A 22,506-nucleotide genomic window follows, 5' to 3' on the forward strand; every position below is an offset into this window, starting at 1 on the left:
CGCGTGCTCAAAATGCTGTTTGTTTCTCACCGAGACGAAGATGTAATTTAGAGCGTTAATCTGCTTTTCCTGCCTGTAATAATGCCCGTGTTAATAATTCATGGATTAATCAACACGTGTGAATGTGGAAGAGAGAAACGAGAGAAACGGAGCTCCAGTTTGTCAAGCAAAGACAACACTTTGAGTGAGAAAAATAGAAAAAAAAGATTGAGACATCCCAATCCGTTTGTGACACGATTTCATTTTATGTTACATAAGTAAAGGAAAAAGTACATTAGCAGACAACACAAAACCACATTTCCACCAAACAAAGAGAAACGGCAGCTTCAGGAACATCTAGACAATGCAAAGACTGTGAAATCTCTTTACATGTCCCACAGAACAGGGTGAAATGTCCCTTTCTTTAATGGCTTTCATAACAGTCCCAGCGCTCGTGACGGGGGGGGGGGGGGGGGGGGGGGGGGGGGGGGGCAGAGTGTAAATAAAGGCATGGAGTTGCTCAAGAAATCTTTAAAAACCAAAATATCAGGCATGGAAATGGGCTCGTGAAAAATACTCGCCCGCTTTTTTGACCAAATTATTGTTTGTGAAGGGAAAAAAAGAGAATAATCCTGCAACAGTCGCTATACACTTAAGCTGACAAAATACGACCCATTTACAAAAAAAAACACCAAATAGTTTCTGAAATCGCCAACAAAGAACACTGTGCTTTTCCGGAATGTTCCTGAATTACTCCTCCGATGAAGAAAGAACGTCATTTAGTTATCTAACAAAGACACATCAACACAAGCAAAAAAGCTTGACCTATTTATGAGGATTTATTTGTTTTTTTTAAATATATATATTTGTTTTTGTAATTGAATTAAATGGGGCAGAGTGAACGCGATTTCGTGTCTTCCTCTCCGCGGTTCTTCGGAAATCGGTAAAGTGCAATCGTGCTTATTTCCATGTATGCTGCCAACAAGCTAATAGCAACCAAATAGACATGCTAATTCTTGGCTCGTAGCGAACACATTCCCCCGGAGATGTGGCACGCTGCACATTCATTAACAAAATCCTCCAAAAATATACACATCTGAAGTAAAGGGTTTAATTCCGAAAGCACTTCATTTCGGATCCAAACGCATCAGCCCCGCGTCTCCAAATTAGCATTTCTTAAGCAGTACAGAAACATTTATTAAACGCTTTTATGGAAATTATAGCTGCTGAAAATGATGCACACCAACAAACACTTGCAACGTCTGCTTCCAAACACACTACAGTGAGATTTAGTAAATGTTTACATACTGCTAATAACTGCTAAATAATAAATAGGAGGTTAAAGAGTTACCATTGCATCCTCTTGAAATGTACTTTTCGTCCCCACAAACATGTTTTTGCGAGCAGAGCGTACCTTCCAGCATGAGTAATCACTTGGTGAAAGTATGCATCAGTTGTTTTTTTTGGATTTTTTTTCCAAAAGAACAGGCATCCCGATTGTTTCATAATCAGCCTCTCCACACTGGCACTGCGTGGGCCTGGCTCTGACCCGACAGTTCTGATCTGATCCACAAAATCAACTCAAAATTAACCGCCCTGCTGCTGTGTGAAAGAAACAAACGGATGCAGGTTTGCTGGGAGTGAATCTGGGATGAATCCCTCCAGGCCCTTTTTGCAAAACTGTCGAGGTAAGTGAGCTTTGAATGCAACGTTTGTGCTCCTGCGCACGACAGTTGAGTTATGGCGGGTAGATCCTAATGGCAGACAAAGGGTGGGACCTCAAAACAAAGCACAAGGTGTAGCCCTAATCTTCATATCTTCCTTCTGCTTTGTACACAGAGCCTCCGGTAAGCAGGATGAGACATTTTTTTGTGTGTGTGTGTTCCTGTTTGTCGATCTCGCGCAGCAACGATAACCTGCTCTGGGATTACAACGTCCCAGCTTGTATTTAAGACTCCCGCTGAGCTCACTTTGCGTGCGCTCTTTTCTGCTATTAAGAGGATTTGTTTCTTAATTGTAGACCTGCGCCCCAGCTCCTTCTCTTCCCGGCTCCCGTTGTTTCTCTTTATTCCCTGTAGTGAGCCACAAGAATCAGTTTGGGTTTGGGGCTGACAGCGGCGGGAGCTTGGGAGGCGCCGCTGTCTCGGTTCGTCACCGATGGGACCACGTGGTTGGTTCCATGTGAGGACTCGTGGGCGGAGTTGGGCGTGGGCACGACGGAGGATGGAGCCGGGGCCGAAACGTGGCGCTCCTTCTCCTGGCGGACGGTGCGGAGGGTCTTGGTCACCCGAGAAAATGTCTTTAAGCTGGAGACTTGTTCGGGGGTGGAGCAGCTGAAGAACGCCATGAAACACCTGTAAAACTGCACAAACACACCGAATTACTGTCATTATAGCAGTGTGGTAACAGCAGCAGCTAGAAATCTACAAAAAGTTACATTTCTATACAACTAAACTGCATTTTCAATTACATTTTGAAAGAAATGAACCCAAATTCCACATTAGGAGGTTGGAGGATTGGTCCAGAGCAAAACTTTCACCCTGGAAACTGAACTTAAGTTTCATTTTTACACCATTTTACAGCATATTTAACCCTTACAAGGCCATGTTTCTGGAGAAGTACATATACTAAAACATATACTAAAACCACCTAATCCATAAAAATATCGATCAAGTCTTGCGAGGTTGCATTGTCGTAGACGTTCGCCATAGTGAATTTCGGCCGTGTTATTACGGTACGCGGCCCGATAAAAGCTTCGTAATTGCGGCTCTGTTATAACGGCTCATATGGCTTTATCATTTGAAATAAGCAAATTTGGGGCCAATGTTTGTATCTTACCATTGGTCGACTTAAACATACGGGTGTGTGCATATTTTATGTTAATTAGCGAGCTGAGAATGTTCGGTTTCGGCTGTGTGTACGAGTAAGCGTGAACCGAGTCCCGGCTTTTTAAGGGTTAAGCTTCTCCTTCATTTTCCGGGTTGCCAAGGTAATAAGTTTGCCCTACTCTTTAAAAGAAATAGAACTTCGAGGAACCTTTTGGGGTTCCTTTTGTATTTTCTTTGAGGAAAACCTGCAGCCGAGATTACCCCCCCATAAAAACCTCGAAAAGGTTCTTGAAGAATTGTTTTGTGAGGTTTGAGGTTCCAATTTAACTCTTTATTACCACTATTATTGTTTGCAGTATTACTATAGTGGAACTGTTTACCTCCAATTGTATGAAAAGTTTTTTCCCCTCTTACACTAAGACAAATATGACGAACAAATACATCAGCAAAAAGTCAGAAAAGATTCCAAATTGCACCAAATGTATAAAACCAGGCTCTAAAACTCGGGTTATTATCTACTACATTGTTCAGCAGAGCTTCATCATGTACTGCTAAAATACACGTAACCTCAGGTAACTGTTTGGAGATGTCAGGCGTTCCTTACTGAACCTCTTTCAGAAACCAGAGCTCTGCAGACACTTTGGGGCAGTCTCAAAAATATGTGGAAGAATAGGAAGTGTTGCCTGCTCTTGCTCATGTTGGGGTTTTCGTTGGCCCTTTTGCCATTGAGTCATTCTAGAGAGTTTGTACCGGCAGGTTTGTTGCATCAGGAGTCACAAATGATGTTTTAAAATGCACGTATTGTTCATCACACTGAAAGGAGACTCTCCGGTCCAAGCCAGCCTTTCAACCAATCAGCATTTCACCAATGAACGGCATCATTGCTGAACCGTGAGGCCTGCTTTTAAAAGGACTGCATCCAAACGTATCTCCGTTTCCCATAATCCTTCACTCTGCACGCACAAAGAGGTACCAGAACCATAAATCCACCTTTAAATGCTTGTTGGTTGAACAGTAAATGGATAGTAGTTGACAAGCAGAGACACAAAGACGAGTCAATTAAAACTGTCTTCCTAAAAGGTATTCTTGCAGCAATAATAAACATATAGTGGCAGAAGAAGTACAGTAATTGTAGAAAAATATTCAAAAGCCTTAGTAGGAGCTGTATTCTGAGAGTGGTTAATTAAACAGTAATAAATGTAAAAAATACATCTTTTGAACCCCTCTGCAGTCTTTCCATTTGTAAACAACAGGACTGAAACTTTGAGCAACAAGTCTGAAAAAACCATCGGATTGTTTTGGCAAAAAATATTAGAAATGCTCCAGCAGCACACATGTTCAAACAACCCAGGACGTGTTGATAAAAAGGATTTCTTATAAACGGAGATGGAAAGCACACGTAGTATCATTTTCTTCTACTTTATACTTCTACTGCACCACATTTCAGAGGCGAATATTGCACTTTTAACTAAAGTTATTAAGGCCGGTTTCACTCAATATTAACAAAATATGATCTATAAATATATTATGAAGTCATATAACAGACAGATTAAATTTTACAGATCCCAGAAGGGAAATTCACAAATTATCCAGCCGATAAACTACATAAAAAGCTAAATGACCTTTAACAACAGCATTACTTTAATCCAGTCATATGTAGTACTTTATTCTGAACTTAAATGCATGATTTTTTACGTGTAACAGGCCAATTCTGCAGTTTAGTACTGGTACTTTTACTTTTTTGAATACTTCTACCACCTCTGTTTATAGAGTAGGTTCACTATTACAGAGATAGTGATGATAGTAGTAGTAGAAATGGAACATTTGGTGGATGAAGTAGCAGAAACTGCAAGAGTAAATGTGTTGTAATAGCAGAAAATATTGTCTGGAGCAACATAACAGTGCATGCAGTACAGTTAGGAGGACTTCTGTTGTTGAAAATAAAGCACAGCTGGACTCAAACAGCTTTGGATCCGGTTTTCTTGAGGTCTTTCCGGCGTCCAGCAGGCTTCCCCTGGATAAACGTAGTGTACTTAGTATACTCTCCAGTTCCACACGTATACTTAAAGTCTACTACATTTCCCCAGGGAGCCGCGGATCAAACAGGAGTGCTGCGTAAAACACAACACCTCTCCACGTCTTATTACATCATCAAAGTGCGCAGCCTCCTTCCTCCAGCGTGTTCCCACCCTTTGAGGAGCAGAATAAGACATCCACCGACTGATATGACAAACGAGAACAGTTTGTGGCGCTTTATAACGGAGACACTTCAGCAGCCAATTCATCTAATATGAGCCAATTAATTTCTGTCACCCGGAGGAAATTATGCAGCTTTCAAAATTAGCTCTCCGTCTTAAATCTTCTAGCGTCTCAAATCCCAGTTTATTAATCTACTGGAGTGCTGCGCCTGAGGGGAAGGAGGAGGAAGGAAAAAAAAATAGAGAAAGAGAAAAAAGAAAGAAGATGCTGGTTTGAAAGCGAAACCCCGGAGGAAACAAAGAGGGCAGATGTGCAAAGTGGGGGTGAGAAGTGAGAAGGAGAAAATGGAGAGGAAGAGCAGGAAGAGGAGGACGAGCTGACATCAGGAAGGATTAGAGCCGAGATCAGATTGAGATCTTCAGACGGAGCAGCGACCAAATCCTCACCTGCCACCACAAACCAAACACTAAATGTGTTGGTCGGGTTTCAGGATTGTTGATGGTTTTGTCTTAAGTCACAACATAACTGGGCCTGAGTTACTGTCTGCAGGCATTCCTTTTTTGTTGATGTTGTTGATATATGCAGTGGATTAACTTCACAAATAAAATCCAGGCTGGTCAGTCAAACAGGTCACACGGTACACTGTAACATAAAGAAATAAAATCTATCGAAAAAAGTCTGGGAGTAAAGGTGCAAGAAAAAAATCAGCAAACAAGCAGAACATTAAGAAAAAACAAACAAATAAATACATTTCTGTTTGTAGACTCAACAAAAATATAAACGCAACACTTTTGTTTTTGCTCCCATTTTTTATGAGATGAACTCAAAGATCTAAAACTTTTTCCACATACACAATATCACCATTTCTCTCCAATATTGCTCACAAATCTGTCTAAATCTGTGACAGTGAGCACTTCTCCTTTGCTGAGATAATCATCCCACCTCACAGGTGTTCCATATCAAGATGCTGATTAGACGCCATGATTAGTGCACAGGTGTGCCTGAGACTGCCCACAATAAAAGGACACTCTGAAAGGTGTAGTTCTGTTTTATTGGGGGCCTCATGCAGTGCAACACATCTCCTTCGCATAGAGTTGATCAGGTTGTCGATTGTGGCCTGTGGAACGTTTGTCCACTCCTCTTCAATGGCTGTGCAAAGTTGCTGGATATTGGTGGGAACTGGTACTGGTTAAGTTTTTCCAGTATATCAAGATCATAATCTCTCTTTAGCCTAAAATTGAAGTCCTCTGGATGCCTAAAAAGTAAGAAATAAATCTAGAAATGATGCTCTATTAGCTACAGTTGCATATTGTCTATTATATAGAGAAAAGTAATGCAAAAACTTCCTTTGTATGAATTTGCTTAGAATATTTTAGCAGTTTATGACATAAATGTGATTCTAAGTAAAACAATCAAAATATCCCAAAAGAAAGTTTTTATGCTCAACTGTGTTTGTCATTTTTTTCTATATTGCTAAAGATTCTGTATCTTCCCAATAACGCATGCTTCTCCTCTGACAGACAGACGAAAATATTGAGATCAACAACAGAATGCGTTGATGTAAACCGTCAGGATGAGGGAACAGCATCGCTCCACTCTTGTTGCATGTCTCACTTCTCTACTGCAGCTGATAAAAAGACTTCGGGGTGCTGGATGAATCCCAGAAGACAAACTCCTTCACGAGGAAACAAAAGTGACATTTCAGCTGTGAAGAAGCAACAAAATGCTGCAGAGGTTAAAGAGCTGGTTTATGATCAGAGATTAAGTTAAACCTGGGAGGATTACTCGATAAAAAGTGAATATCTTTTAAAGTCAGTGCTTTTAGATTTTGACCTTTTTTCAGATGTTCTCAGGCAGCGTGGTGAAATCTCATAAAAAAAACTGCTGGCTCCTAAATGAGAAAACAATGTTCTGCCACACAAATTTGTGCAAACCTTATACATTATTCACTCATTTTTGCTGCTTCACAATGAACATTTTTACATCTTTAGGCCTCTAAAAAGGAATTATTACACTACCCTTCAAAAGTTTGGGGTCATCCAGACAATTCCATGTTTTCCATGTAAACTCACACTTTTATCCATGTGCTAACATAACTGCACAAGGGTTTTCTAATCATCAGTGAGTCTTTCAACACCATTAGCTAACACAATGTAGCATTAGAACACAGGAGTGATGGTTGCTGGAAATGTTCCTCTGCACCCCTATGGAGATATTCCATTAAAAATCAGCTGTTTCCAGCTCGAACAGTCATTTACCACATTAATAATGACTTGCAAGGTAAAAAAAACATCATTAACAGCATGGTTTTGCAAATATAAAGGGAAACCTAAAAGCAATTTTAAAGCAAAAATAATGTAAAAGGTTAAAATTATTTATTGAACATGAAATCAAAACATCCAGACTAATTTAGAAATTGCTAGCATTTTACATAATGGGTTTTTATTTTACCTTTTTGACCTCCGTGTTTGTATAATCCTGCCTACAGCCCTAAGTTTAACTAAGTCATTTTATTAGTTATGCAAGCAGCATTCAGACCATTTCCTTCAATAAACATACATGTGGGGTGAACTGAGGACGCTCTTTATTCGATTAGTGAGTTGAAAAATCCATATTCTGTGTGAATGACTTGTTTTTTAGTTTCCAAATTCAGTTACGGCGCAGCATAGATGATGCAAATTGCAGCTGATGTACATAATCAGAAGGTCTGCTGATGTTTGGTGCAAACGTAAATTAAGAACACAACGTCCAGTTGAAATTGCACTTACATTTCTTTACTCAAGTACAGTAAGCATTAAAATACTCGTCATGCAGAATGACATACTGTATCTTCTTAACTAAACAACAACCAACAACAACAGCACAACCATGGCTAGACGTCAAGAAAACAAACAAAAAAAAGGCTTTTGTGCAGTACGACGCAGATGAAATGCCATAAAATATGAAAATGATTGATTGCGTTGATTATTTAATGTATGAAAAGTAAATAAACAAATCTTGAAATTAAAAAAAAAAAATCATGGCTACTTACATTTTTACACCCTTTACAATTTAGGTATTTTTTACAAATAAAATAAAAAACATATCAACTCTTGAAACATATTTCACCATGCTGAATTTACCTTCCAAACAACTTGCTCCTCTTTTTACAGTTTTTGAGCCACGCCGTTTCAGAAATATTTTATTTTCCTCTCAAACTCTACCGTCACCTTCACTACACTGCCTGCAATTCAACCGAAAACTCAAATTGCTGTTGAATTGTTTATCTTTTCTTTAAAAGAATTTGGTGCGAAAAGTTTCTTTGTGGCGACTTATTAGATGTGACGTATAAAATAAAGTAATTTTGAAGGATTATTACGATTTTAAGCTAAATCTGGTCAGAGTTAATCTTTCTGTTTTTACAATTTCTTAATCTAATAAAAGGTGGAATTGCTATTTTTTTTAGTTTTTTTTTTAGTTTTTTGTTAAGGGTGACATCCTTTTTAACCTTTAGATGCATAAGTGGGTCAAAAATGACCCGGTGAGGTTGTTTTCTTGCAACATTTTTATAATTAAAAGTTTTTTTAGATTCCTGCTATTTGTCAACAACACATTTTCAATATCGAAACATGTCAATTTTTAAGTCACCTTTTATACTTTTAAAGAAACTGCAATAGTTGCATTACTACCCCAAGCTATTTATCACTGATAAAATCATACAAGAGGTGATGAACAAGCTTTGAGGGACAGAGAGCAGCTGGAGGAAAAGAATGGAAAAATGACATTCTTCTGTTACTGTTCTGTGTAATTCTTTTCTTTTTCAATCATCAAAATCTGTTAAATAAATACACTCCAAACATGAAATCATTCTTGTGTGGACAAAAAATGTATACAAACAATACCACAAATGATTATTCTTAACCAAAATGACATAAAAACACATTTTTGACCCACTTATGGAAGAGTGTAGGGTTCCATCACTTGTGCTTCTAAGGATTAAACTCTTTCTGGGGTTTTGGTTGTCCACAGAGTGAACAGCGTGTTGCAGTAACATCAAACCAACATTATACTAATCAGACAGCGGAAATAGAAAATAAGGGCCTACTTCAGATAAAGACCCCCAGCCACCGTTTGAGGAAACACGGCGGTCGACACGACCAATTGGAAATCTATAAGCAGTGAATAAATAGATTCCCAGACTGACATCGGGAATGACACCTTGTGCAGAAACATGCCAGCGGCCGGTGCAAGGCTGCAATCTGTTGGCTGACAGCCGAGGTCCGGGGCGTGAATCTGCGCAGCGCTTGAAGTCTTCAACTCGCCTCAACACACTGCTGCCATAGTTATGGGCTGGGAGGAACTGAAGACTGAAAGCGCCACACAGTGCGGCCTCCTGAGCGTTTCTACCTGCAGCCACCGGAAAGTTCACGTTAGCGGCGTAATCATCCCGCAGGAGCGAGAAAAAGAAGCAAACTTTACTCCGCCGTCACAACAAGTCGGCCATCAAAGGAAGTTAAATGTCTCACAAGCTCAGAAGTGACAACCTGGAAACGCTGAGCGACAGACGGAGGTGGCGGCAGATAAAAAGAGACACGGGCAGATAAAAGAGTGTTGTGGAGGGGGGAAGAAAGGTCACCGCCGCAGTGTGTCGCTCACTGATAGTAACATGTTAATCAGAATCAAAGCGGCGCTACCTTTTGGAGATTAAAAAGAACTTTTGTGCTTACACCTCCTCCCTGTCGCCTTCCCCTCCCGCCTTTCATCCCCACGTCTCGCATTCATTTCCAACTTCGGCCAGATTTCTTTCACTGCCGGTTCCTTCCAAATTCCTATTTGCATCCCGTCTTTACCTTCTTTCATCAGACGTTCTTCCTTGCTTTCAGTTTTCTTCGCTCCTTTTAAAGTCCATCTTCTGGCTGTTACTTTGCATCCAAACCCTCCCACGAGCTCCACTGCCTATTTGCATGTTTTGTCTTTCTTTTTTCTTTCTTTTCACCCCTTTCATGGTCTTCGCCTGCTTCTTTTAACCGTTCAGGCTTGATTTTGCCTTCTTATTTTCATTCCTGGGCTGCAGGATAATCTTTTCTTTTTTTGATTTTGCACCCTTCTTATCGGTAAATATCAACAACTTGCACCTTTACTGTGAATATCGGCAATATCAACACCTTATTTCTTCAACCAGCATGATTTGCACATTTATTACATGCTCTTTTCTTTCTATCCATTTATTCATCCTCTAAATGTAAGTTCTGTTAGTTAAACAAGAAAAGCCAGACTTGGACCATGTCAGGTTCTAATTCCCGGCAACCAAGATCAAAAACTCAGCAGGACAACTGAAGATGCAAAAATGTAGCCAGGTCTCATGAATCTTGAGTTCTGCAGGATCAACCTGCACTGGTCAACAGTCCATTCTGCTGCTGATGGCATAAAGCTGCATGCATCCCTTTACAGACACAGTTCACCATCTTCTAATGGCTACTTCCAACTGGATTATGTCCCAAAGCAAAAGCCACAATGGTTTCATGAATAATGCGAGCTCAGTGGCCTTCTCAGTCGCCTCATTTGATTCCAGTAACACCTTTCGATGCGGTAGATCGGGAAACTCGCAGCATGAATTACTATTTGATGTCAACACAGAGCAGAAGATCAAAGCAATGTTTCCTACATTTCAGGGAATTGAGGCCGTTTGAGAGCAAAGAGGAGCTCACTACTGGTTTGGTGTTCGTGGTGAAGTGCTCTATGAATGCATTTTCTCCTGATGTGAATCACCGTATGATTTCCTTGAGCTCCAGGGAACAGTTAATAGTAGAAACAATCATGACTGATACTAGCTGGTGGTGAGACGCTGGGGAGAAAAACGGAAGAAAGAGTTTTGTATTGTTAAGGAAATTGCGTGTCTAATGTAATTTAATTTACTTATTTGTGCCGGAACAAAACAAACCAAGATGTGTTCATGAATCGTGACTCTTTTGTTAGTGTTGAGTTGTCTTTTTCTGTTTGATCCCTCTGAACCCAGGCAGTTTCTGGATGTTTTTAACTCCCTTTGGGTTTACTTTTCATTGCAATACAAAATCCTGCACCTCTGTGGAAACAGCCCAACCATGGATTGTGCAGTATAACTAAATTCTAATGCCATAAATCATAAAAATAGAATAAAAAGTCAGTTGTGATTGTTTGATATTTAGTTTACAGAAAGCGGGGAAAAAAAAGAGAAGAGAACCAACATGTAAAATGTTTTTCCAAGTGGCCACAGGTGTTACGATCACTAGAAACAAAAGTAGTAACTCTACACACTGTGGATATTTTACTGCTCACGTTTCATTTGTTTCCATACTTTTCTCCTCTCTGCTTTGTCAACACCGCCTGCAGTTCAGCCTAGTTCCACAGAAAAGTCTGTGAATTTTTGTCATGTTACCGTTAACCGTGGGAGAGTCAGTCATGGCTCCAAAGTTGTGTCAAGGAGAGCAAAATTTTGTGTTTTCTACAGAATTTGGCCAGAGGAAAGAGTTGATTGCTGGAGGATATTTAAACACAACTTACTCACAACCCTGACTGGAAATACAGAGAACCTAAACATGTTTTTTGTGCAGTATATCACAAGCTATTACTAATTATCTTCCATAGTTATTTCCGATCTGTTCTGTATAAACACTGCCTGCAGTTCAGCCCAGTTCAACTGAAAAGTCACAGAATTTTTTGTCACATGACTGCTGGTTGTAGCAGACTCTCTCAAAGCATCACAGTTGCACAAATTTTTGTCTTTTAGAAAATCTGGTTAAGGCAAAGAGTTGATTTTGTCAAATTTTTTGAATGAGACCTATAGAATAAAGCGATTTGAATGAAATATCATAATTTTGAGTTTAGATTTGGTTTATTTTTCCTGATGGGACCACGATATGCTAAAAATTCATTAAAACACTGAATATTAAGCTCCAGATGCAACACCACCTGACAAAAATTTGATGATTTTTTTCAGTTTGTACACTTTCTAGCTCTGATGATTTTGTTGTTTTTTTTTGTTCATTTTATAAAGATGACATGTATTTCAAACCCGCTATGGTTCTGAGGGTCAAAGAGCGACAACAGGAGCTGATAATCAGAATGCTGATAATATGAGGAGGGGAAAACTGAGCAGGTACAGCATGAAAAGGTCCTGCGTGTCAAAATGTCAACAGCAGTGTGACGCCGTCCTCCCTGCGCTGCTCATATTTGTTTTCAGTTATTATTCTAATCTACTAATGACTCCTTTAATGGTTTATTGATGGTGAAATGCTGCACAAAGCACTTTGAAGTTTGATCTGCTGTCAATTACGAGCAGCAGCAGCCACATTACTTTGCCTTTTCTTAATCATTACTTTTTTTCCAGCGCAGTGTCCTTGAATGTCAGTGATGTGTATCGCAGCTGCACGGGGGGCGGCGGAGCGCTGACGACTTTGACACCATCATAATAATAATGTCACAGCTCCGTCTTTTATCTGTGCGTCTGTGTGCGCCCTCCCCTGGGAGTCGGGTCTTTTGTCTAAATAAAGACGAGCAGATAATTAGACACAGAACGCGTGATTTCTGATTTACACCGAGTTTAATTAAATTTTTTTCCTCTTTAACCCAAAAACCTTCTACTTAACTTTAACGCCTCCCCATTGAGCATTTCCAAACACTACGCAGATGTAAAGGTTTGAGGTTTAGTTGTAGTTAGTTCCTCCTCTGAGTATCTTAAACTGATTTCTCCAGTTTTTCTTGTGTTTCTGTTGCCTGTCTGTTTATACAACCTAAAATTCTGCGTGTAGAGCTCATATTTTTGTACTTTAAACCAACTTCTTGTCTCTTAAATTTACCCATCTGAACTGAAACACAATAAATAATTCCTTTTCAACATATTGTAATGAAGCCTTAAGCAAATTAATCAACAGTATTTGTCATTAATTGTAAAATCCTGTATTACAAAGACATATTTTTTATTACTTGTAATAGATTGCTTATAATTACTTTGTCAGGAACCCGTGGGATCACATTTGAGCTTATTTTTAAACATAAATAGCCATCTGATAGATCTATATAATACTGTAGACCTCAGAAATAGACACCAAATTTCCACACTTGTTCACGTCACTACTCAACAAGTTTTCCTTGTAACACGAGGTTAATCTTGTGAATTAGTATATTTTACACCGAGTTTGGCCATTTTGGTGCCTTAACTGAACCCAACAGTGTTTTGAAATGCTAAATAAGGTGGTTACTGTGAAGCATCACCCCCCAAATAGCCTGAAAGTATGACAACAAATAACAGTTTCTGGCCTGGGAAATGCAGGCATGTAATAGCATTTCATCCAATTTGAGACCAATATCATATCATCCATCCTTTATTGAATTCATCCAAGCATGCCTGTAGAGACACTGGATTCCATTCAGCACATGAACGAGACCATCTTCATCTGTAATTCTGGTTTTGGACTGTGGCGATAGCCAAAGACACAAGAATAGTATATTGTATTGAATGTAGTGAGGATGTGTGATTCACCTGACCTCCATGCCCGATCAGCCCATCTGCATTCCAGCCAGTAAAATGGTTGTTTTTTTTTCGTGCGTTGGGAGAGCCGGCCCTGGGACGTCCCCATATCAGCCAGCCTCTAAGACAATATGGCGGCAAGTCAGTGACGGCTGGTAAAAGGTGTTGGACTTCCCCACGCAAATCGGAACGAATTGGCCCCGTTTGGTGACTACCGACCGTCGGCGCAAGCCGGACTTTGCCCTGAAGGACGTCAGCTGCAGCACGAGCACCTCCGCCGCTCATGTAAGACGGCACGGTCCTGTGAGTCTGGTTTATTTCCCTTTACCCTTGTTTGTGGCTCATCCTCCGTTCCTGAACCGAACGGCAGCGCTTTCCTTTATTTGAACAAGTGCAGATCTATGTCTGCCTGTCTCTTCAACCAACCCCAAAATAGAAGGCCCAGTTTTTACCTCAATAGTCAGAGACCACAGGTAAATAGAGTAGGTGACATGCAAAGTTCTATTAATGTATTCTTGCCCAAACAAATGTTGCATTGTTCCTTTGCTATCATGGAACAAAATCTGTAGTCCTGACAACATCCTCTGAATGTTGAGTCTTATTTACGTTTCATCTTATAGGATCATTATTTGAAGTACAAAATTCTTTGAACATTCGATGAACGCTTTAAAGATCAGTACAACTTGTAGGCAATGTTAGCTGATGTGGGGATGCTTCCTGCTAACTGGGATGGTCTTGTGGTCCAAACTTGCTAAGGTAGGATACACTGCAGAACTGATGATACTATAAAAAGATGATGTCCAGAACTGTTTAAGACCAAGATTTTTCTTGTAGGAATAGGATGCAGATGATTTATTACTACATCTGTGACAAGTCTATTGTATAATATGGGCAGAAGGCGTTACTTCGTCCAACATACATTCAGATTCTTGTCAAATGCTCCAAAGAACAAAGCACAAATTAAAGGAAAGGGAACAACTGGGCTGCAAGGTGAGGACAGGAGGGTTTGAAACTGATTGAATGTATCTCACACAAGACATATCACAACTGAATCGTCTGTGCATGTTGTTAGCTTTTCACCGACACTAAATCAGAATGCCCACCTGATGTCCCCTGTGATGTTCCGCTGCTTTTCTTTGACCACTCCAGTCCCACTGTAACATCATTTATTTCTGTAGCGGTACAACTAAAATGCACTATTGCACCCTACACAGGTCTGATGTTGGAACATAAACCTTGGTACTAAATTAAATATTTCGACCTTACACAACAGCTAAGGCAGAAAATATAATAGTTCAAAAATCAACACAAATCATATATTCTTAAATAGTCCAGTCCGGGTTTTCTTTAACCTCTTTTACTGCAGTCCAACCCATTCAACATAAATAATCCACTCCGGGTTTTCCAACCAATCCAACAGAAAATCCAAACAAGGAAGCGGGTTTCGGCTGTTCTTTCAGTTCCAACAAAACGAAAAAGTAAACAAGTACTCCAAAGGAAAGCGCTGCCGTTCGGTTCAGGAATGGAGGATGAGCCACAAACAAGGGTAAAGGGAAATAAGCCAGACTCACAGGACCGTGCCGTCTTACATGAGCGGCGGAGGTGCTCGTGCTGCAGCTGACGTCCTTCAGGGCAAAGTCCGGCTTGCGCCGACGGTCGGTAGTCACCAAACGGGGCCAATTCGTTCCGATTTGCGTGGGGAAGTCCAACACCTTTTACCAGCCGTCACTGACTTGCCGCCATATTGTCTTAGAGGCTGGCTGATATGGGGACGTCCCAGGGCCGGCTCTCCCAACGCACGAAAAAAAAACAACCATTTTACTGACTGGAATGCAGATGGGCTGATCGGGCATGGAGGTCAGGTGAATCACACATCCTCACTACATTCAATACAATATACTATTCTTGTGTCTTTGGCTATCGCCACAGGACCAATGGCGTATGGAATTAAGGTTAATCAGCGACTTCTGATTTCATTAACTGCTGGAAATGTTTTCCAATCGGCAACACTCAAGATAGAAGTTTGACAAGAAATTGTTTAGCCTTGTTGTGCTCATTTGAAACCACTAATAAGTCTCCATTCTACAGCAGACAGGAAACAATTCAAAGACCAGTTTCTTAGTGGAAGCTTCAAAGAGGAACTTTGTGAAAATACGAATGACAATGGACTTGACAACAGTCAAACAAATAAGATTATGCAGATAAAAACAAACAGATAACCTTGAAAAAAGCAGTAATTTATGCCATATTTCCAAGCAAAATGATAAAATGTTTGGCTGTCAGAGTGGATAGAGGCACGATTATGAGAAGGACTTTTGGTAAAATTTGGTCCAGATCAGCAGGATTTTACCGTTTTCTCATTGACAGCACACCTTGCTTTTAGTTTCCATGTTTGTGCTTTTGCAGCGTTCTCAATTTGAGCTTTTAAAAAAGTTTTTAGGAACTACTACCAGGGTTTGTTAACATTTTATTTTTTAATCTATTGTGAAAACCCTGCTTTGGGAGCTTGCTAATGACGCAAAAAGCTGCAGAACTGAGTTTATTCCAACGAGAATCACTGTTCAGTTCTACTTTACAGGACATGAAAGCAGCCCCGAGCCTTCGATAAACAAACACTCTGCACATGTTCTGATAAACCAGGTGTTACTGACGAGCGCAGAGCTGCAGAGAAGCTCGGAGAAGGTCAGTCTCCTGTGCTAGACACGTTCCCAGTCTCATGCCGCTACCTTCAGCGATAATTAACTGTTTCTGAATCCACATGCATGAATCCTCGTGATGTTTTTCAAATATACAGTACAGTTCTTTCCTGTTTATTGCTAAGTGGTGGCACACGCACTGTTTTCACTTTTATGCTGTTCAGCTGAACACAATGTACAAAGTGGCTCCTCTAATTACTGTCAGGAGGTTGCCATCATGTTTTCTGGTCAAGTATGCAACATGTCTGCCGTTGACCGTCATACGTACAAAAGCGCATGCAAGTCTGCGGTTTTCTGTTTGATTCTGCGGATTCTGAGAGTTTGACCTCGACTTTAATGACAATGAAAGACTCAAGTAGATATTAATTAGATATGCATAATTAAATGATTTTGATCAAATATCACAATGGTAAGTTCAGATTTGGTTAATTTTCCTGAAGAAACATCACATGATGCATTCAGGGACTGCCAAAAAGTTGAAAATCCAACAATTTTTTCGTTTTTTACAGTTTCTGGATCCGATATATGACATAACAGAACAGTAATGCTAGAAGCTGCATCGCGGACAAACCTTCCTTCTTCTTCTTCATCACTTTACTGAAACCTGTCATTATTTGAGTCCTTACTACCAGCTACTTTTCGACTGGTAAAGCCTTTAGCAATGACTAAATGTCTTATTAAGCAACATCTGTGGCAGCATTTAGAAAGCATTTAAGAGTGTAAACAAAGGCGTAAACTTCAGCATCACCATGTTCAATACATGAATATGTTGTTTGTTTTCAGTTAGCTCACCCTGGAGCTATAAAGGCATCATATATTTGGATTTCTGGAGAAGACAAATTGCCTAGTTCAGTTACAATACCCGTCCAAAAAAAAAAGTCGAACACTAATATTTCATTGGACCACCTTTAGCTCTGAGAACGGCATGCATTCACCGTGGCATCGCTTCAATAAGCTTCTGCAGTGTCACAGCATTTATTTCTGTCCAAAGTCGCATTCATTTTCTACCAACATCTTGTATTGATGATGGGAGAGTCAGACTGCTGCACAAAGTCTTCTTCAGAACATCCCGAAGATTCTCAGTGGGGCTGAGGTCTGGACTCTGTGGAGGCTGATCCATGTGTGAAAATGACGTCTCATGCTCCCTGATCCACTCATTCTAAATGTGAGCCCCATGAATCCAGGCATCGTCATCTTAGAACATGTCCATGAACATCAGGGAAGAAACCTCCACTGATGTAAAGACCTGCTCATTCAGTGTCTTCAGGTAATCAGCTGATCTCATTCTTGGGAACATAACGTTGTTGAACCTGACCAACCCCAGATCATAACCCTAACCCCCACAGGCTGGTAGACACTAGACATGATGAGTTCATCACTTCATCTGCCTCTCTTCTTACCCTGATGCCTCCATCACTTTGGAACAGGGTAAATCTGGACTCATCAGACCACATGACCTTCCATTGATCCAGAGTCCAATCTTTACGCTACCGAGAAACCTGAAGCCTTTTTTTCTGATTAGCCTCAATAATCAGTGGTTTTCTTAGAGCTACAGCTGTTTAGTCCCAATCCTTTGTGTTCCCTTGCATTGTGTGTGTGGAATTGCTCTTAGTTTCACTATTAATCACAGTTGTAAGTTCTAGTATTGATTTCCTACGATCATCTAAGAGTTTGTTCAGACTAGATTTGTTCCTCAAAGATGATGGATCACCACTATCCTTCAGGTTTTAATAATGCATTGAACAGTTCTTGACCTGATTTTAGTAGTTTCAGAAATCTCTGTAGTTGTTTGCTTGATGCAGGTCAATAATTTGACCCTTCTGAAACAGATTAGCATCCTTTCCATGATGACAGGATATGTCTTCCAACATGGTTGTTTAAGAAATGAGAAGCTCCTCACTGCATCAGCTAGGGTTAAATAAGTTGTTGCAGCTGAAACGTATTCATCACTGTTGTAATTATCCAATGGAAGGCTCTTAACCTTTCGCTTAGCTAAATCTAAGTGACGACTTTGTCTTTGAACAGGCAGTATATAATAATGAGTAGAAAGTAAGATCAATATAAGAACCAGTTTATGTAACGCAACCCACTTCTGTTTAGTTATGCATAATTAGACACCACACACTGTATGATTAAATCTCCCAGCTGTCAACACTAACAGGTCCAGACTTTGACGAGCTAAGCTGGAATGTTCGGTTGTCTGCAGCGTAATTAGATAACAAGCACCATATGAGAGACTACAACGGGTTTATATTAACATACAAAGACGCTGCTTCACCCAAAGCGGGCAGAAGACACGCAGCGACGGCCAGCACTCACCTGCTTGTTCATGAATATATAGATAAAAGGGTTGATGACGGTGGAGAACTTGGCCAGCAGCGACGGCGTGATGCTCGCCTCCGGGGTCAAAAGGTCGCGAGGGCCGAAGGTGGAGAGCAAAGCCGCCACGCCGTACGGCAACCAGCAGACCAGGTAGCACAGCACCATGGTGACGACCATCACCAGCACCCGGTGCTCTCTGCGACGGCTCACCACCGAGCTCACGCTGCGAACCTGAGAGGAGGAAAAACTTCCAGTGAGTTGAAGCGAAAACAACCAGCTTGAACAACTTTTACCAGAAATTATGACTTTATGGCTATTTCTCATTATGTTCCCTCGAAGTGTTTGACTTTTCCCCAACTGTAGCTTTAATCTTGCTACTGGATCAAAGCGTTTTTAATAATTAACAATGATAATAAACAGCAGCTGTAAATCCAGACATTTAAATGGTTCAAAGATCAATTTATATAAAAAAACAAAAGGCCTCTTTGTCTCTCCTGCACCAACAAGCAGAGTAGTTATTAGTGAAACTATATTACCGATATTTACACCCAGACCTGAGACCCGTGACAGTAAAATGAGACCCTGTCCAACCCGATTAGACTGAGAAGAGTTTGAGTTGAGACCTGTTGAGACCTCTAACCCGAATCTGATGGAGAGCGCAGGCAGGGGGTTTGCACTGCTGGAAACAAGCTTACACAACTCAGCCTCTCCGTGCGGAGAATCAGCATCAAAACCATCCTGAAAAGGTTGATGCTGCCAGACTTATTTTGCGCTTCTCTGGCCTCATTTGATCTCACCCGACACTCCTCTGGCCTCAAACGGAAGCTCAGACGCCTAAAAATGGACAAAACGTCACAAAAATGCACCCATTGCTTAATTAACTTCATGCTGCCGGGCTTGATATCAAAACTGGCATCGAAGATAAGCAAAGACAGTCTCTTCTCCTTCAGTTAATTTCATCTCTGCTTCCAAACCGATAAACAACAACACATGGATGTCACATGTTTTTGAAAGCTCTGAATTTACAGACAAACCAAACAAACTGCAGGAGCAGTGGTGTCAAGAGGTAATTGGGAGGTTTGCTGAGGGGATGAAACAAATTCTATTTCGGTCCAGCCACATGTTAGCATCCTGGTATTCCACTTGTTCTTCAATTTTACCGACTAGCGGGGGGTAAGCCTAAGTTCAGACACTGAGAGCAGCTTTCAGGCATGAAACCACCACCTGTTTGAATCCCTGCTGCTGCTTCTTGTTACTGACATGATCCCTGCTCCAGTCCCTCTTTCTCCTTCCTTCTCCCTCTTGTCTTGATCTGCCCGTCTTCCTCTCTTTCTCCCTCGCTTATCCGTCTTCTCTCACTCATCCTCTCTCTCCCCTTCATTGCTCCTCTCATCTTTTCTATCTCTCCTGCCATTTCCTGTGTGCAGTCGGTTGATTGCAGTGATTGGAGACAGCTGCGGGGATCGGCTCGCCTGCCTGTAATCGCCTCAGTCAATGAAAGTTGAGTTCAGTCATCCACTTGTCATCCAGACCATGGTGGACCTTGGTGGACCTGCATCAGCGACACGCTTGCCATTTCCTACCCTGTCCTGCCTGCTGTTGGTCCCGCTCCACCATTGGAACGTTCTCGCCGGACTCCGGATTGCCCCGAGCCTGCCCCTATAGTTTTTTTTTTTTACTTTTTTTGCCTTTGTTATATTGGACGGTGGGCAGAGAGACAGGAAATCTGGGTAGAAGAGTAGGGGAATGGGATGCAGCAAATGGCCATTAGCTGGATTCCAACCTATGACGGCTGCATGGGTGCTGTTTTTTGGTCTTTTGTAATTTTACCTGTTTTCTGTACGAAGTCTGGTTAGCCTCCTTCCACCTCCATCAATTATTACATCGACGAACTAAAGCGTTCTGTCAGAAATTCTAACTCAGAGAAATACGTCTTGGGGATGTAATGTCATGGTGACAGCTGCTCATTTGTCATTCTGACAGGTTGCCAAAGAGTCAGAAGGCAGAACGAGAAGAACAAAAATCCCCAAACTCAATCGGTAACAACTATAAAGCTAAACTTAATCACACAATGAATAATAGAAACCAGGGAGGATTCTGAAATACAACAAAGCCTCCTTATCACCACTCCAGAGTAAAATATGAAGAATTCAGCAGAAAAAAAAAAATCACATTTTTACTTTTGACTAATCAAAAATGAGAGTAAATAAGAGATTTATAACACTGAGATGGTGACACTGATGAACCCGATCTATAAAGTTTTAACTCCACTAAATGTGATGCAACAGAAATGAAACACAGCAAGCGGCTCGTCACTGAATATGCCAGGCTTCACAACCTACGAAAAAGGAAGAAGGCTGCATTTTGATTCTCTATACTTTCCTAAACACTTTTCTTTGACTTCAATGAAAAATGCCAAGAGGTCAAGGACGGATGTGAAGGAGGACAGAAAAGACGTCTACAGTGCTAATAGAATCTGACTGCACTCACACAAAGCTTTACAACTATGTAAAGGAGGATGCTGCTGATACTCATATGAAGTGTGACACTCCTTTTCTTTGTGTATCCCATGCAAAGGGATATAAGGGAAGCAACCGGTTCTTATCATAGCTGCCACTGAGATTCTTCCGCATCCATTTAGGAACATTCCAAGGATTCAAGGTTCTTTATTGTCACACCAGCACACGTATTCCCATGAGATGGCACAAAATTATGGTAGTAAGCAATAGAAGTCGATAAAGAATGTCTGAGTTTCTTAAAAGAAGGGCTCACAGCGGTCTCAGAACCAAGGTCTATTTTAGAGAGGACTGTGAGGTCCCATACAGAACAACAGCCTTCGAATAAAAAGGCCAGTAAGATGTGGAGCAGAATTCCACTCTACATAAGGGAGTGTCCCACGTTACCAACCTTCAAAACTCACCTTAAACAAAGTGAACCATGGACCCATAACCTCTTTGTCTACTTTTTGTAATGAGCTTTAATTAACCACGCCCGACGGGTATGTCGGCGGGGTTATTGCATTCGGTGCGGTATCTGGCTGGGTAAGTATGTGGCTATGTCCGGTCCGATATCTCTGCAACCGCTGAAGTCAGGATAATCAAACTTGGCACTGATGATCAGTTTAAGGTCCCCTGCTCAGTTGTGGAGTTACAGGTCAGCAGATCAAGTAGGGAGGGAGATACGTACGATGATCAAAATTGATACATATTGCATCAGTTGTATAGGGAGGACAGGGTTTTCGCCAGCAGAGGGCGTGGTTCTGCCCTCTACTGAGGACTCATCTAGTTGTGATCTGTTCCTGTGTTTCACTGTTACGTTTTCTATCTGTACTATACTAATTACTGGTATAGTAAATAAAGAGAAACATATTTTTGACTGAAGGGCAACTTTTATTCATTTAGTTTCACTTCTGGTAGTGTTTATTGTTAGACTAAATGAACCAAAACAAACATGTGGTGACCTTACGGGGGAACAGATGAAAAGTTTAGAGGTGATTATAGAGCCCATAAAAAAATTCACATCCCTTGGACGTTTTCAACTATTATTGCTTTTCAACATTGAATTCTCCTTAAAAATTCCTTCAGAGGAATCATAGGTGTCTTGGTGGCCATCCTTAAGAGTCTCTGTTGACAGGATGACCTGCTCCAGACAGATTTGTTCCATTTTCCTTCCATTGCTTAATGCTGGAATTAACTGCCCTCTCAGGGATATTCAGTGACTTGGAAATGTTCTTGTATCCATCCCCTGATTTGTGTTTTTCAACGTCTTTTTCGTGGCACTGCTTGGAGTTTTATTTGGTTGTCATGGTGTAGTAGTGATTCACCTTCCAGATACAGGTGTCTTTAAACTACAATCACTTGAGTCTCATTTGCTGCAATCAGATGATCTCCATTCCGCTAACTATGTGACTTCTAGCACCAATTTTCTGCACTTGTGTTAAATTAGGTGAGTCATTTTCAAGGGGGCGAATCCTGATGCAATCACTTATTGTATATTT

At 40.8% G+C, this 22,506-nt stretch overlaps 1 protein-coding gene across 1 annotated transcript in view; it reads right to left on the reverse strand.

Annotated features, from left to right (window-relative positions):
- Positions 1-221: 221 nt before the first annotated feature.
- The window catches only part of tmtopsb (teleost multiple tissue opsin b), a 49,720-nt gene continuing 27,435 nt past the window's right edge, over positions 222-22,506 (reverse strand). The window contains exons 3-4 of the mRNA XM_022193916.2: positions 18,507-18,740; positions 222-2,341 (exon numbers count right to left, since the gene is read on the reverse strand). Coding sequence (XP_022049608.2) covers positions 2,045-2,341; positions 18,507-18,740 — 531 coding nt within the window. The 3' untranslated portion in view covers positions 222-2,044. The remainder of the gene's footprint in view (positions 2,342-18,506; positions 18,741-22,506) is intronic.

The sequence above is a fragment of the Acanthochromis polyacanthus genome, chromosome 20, assembly GCF_021347895.1.
Source record: "Acanthochromis polyacanthus isolate Apoly-LR-REF ecotype Palm Island chromosome 20, KAUST_Apoly_ChrSc, whole genome shotgun sequence".
In the NCBI taxonomy this organism is placed as follows: Eukaryota; Metazoa; Chordata; class Actinopteri; family Pomacentridae; genus Acanthochromis; species Acanthochromis polyacanthus.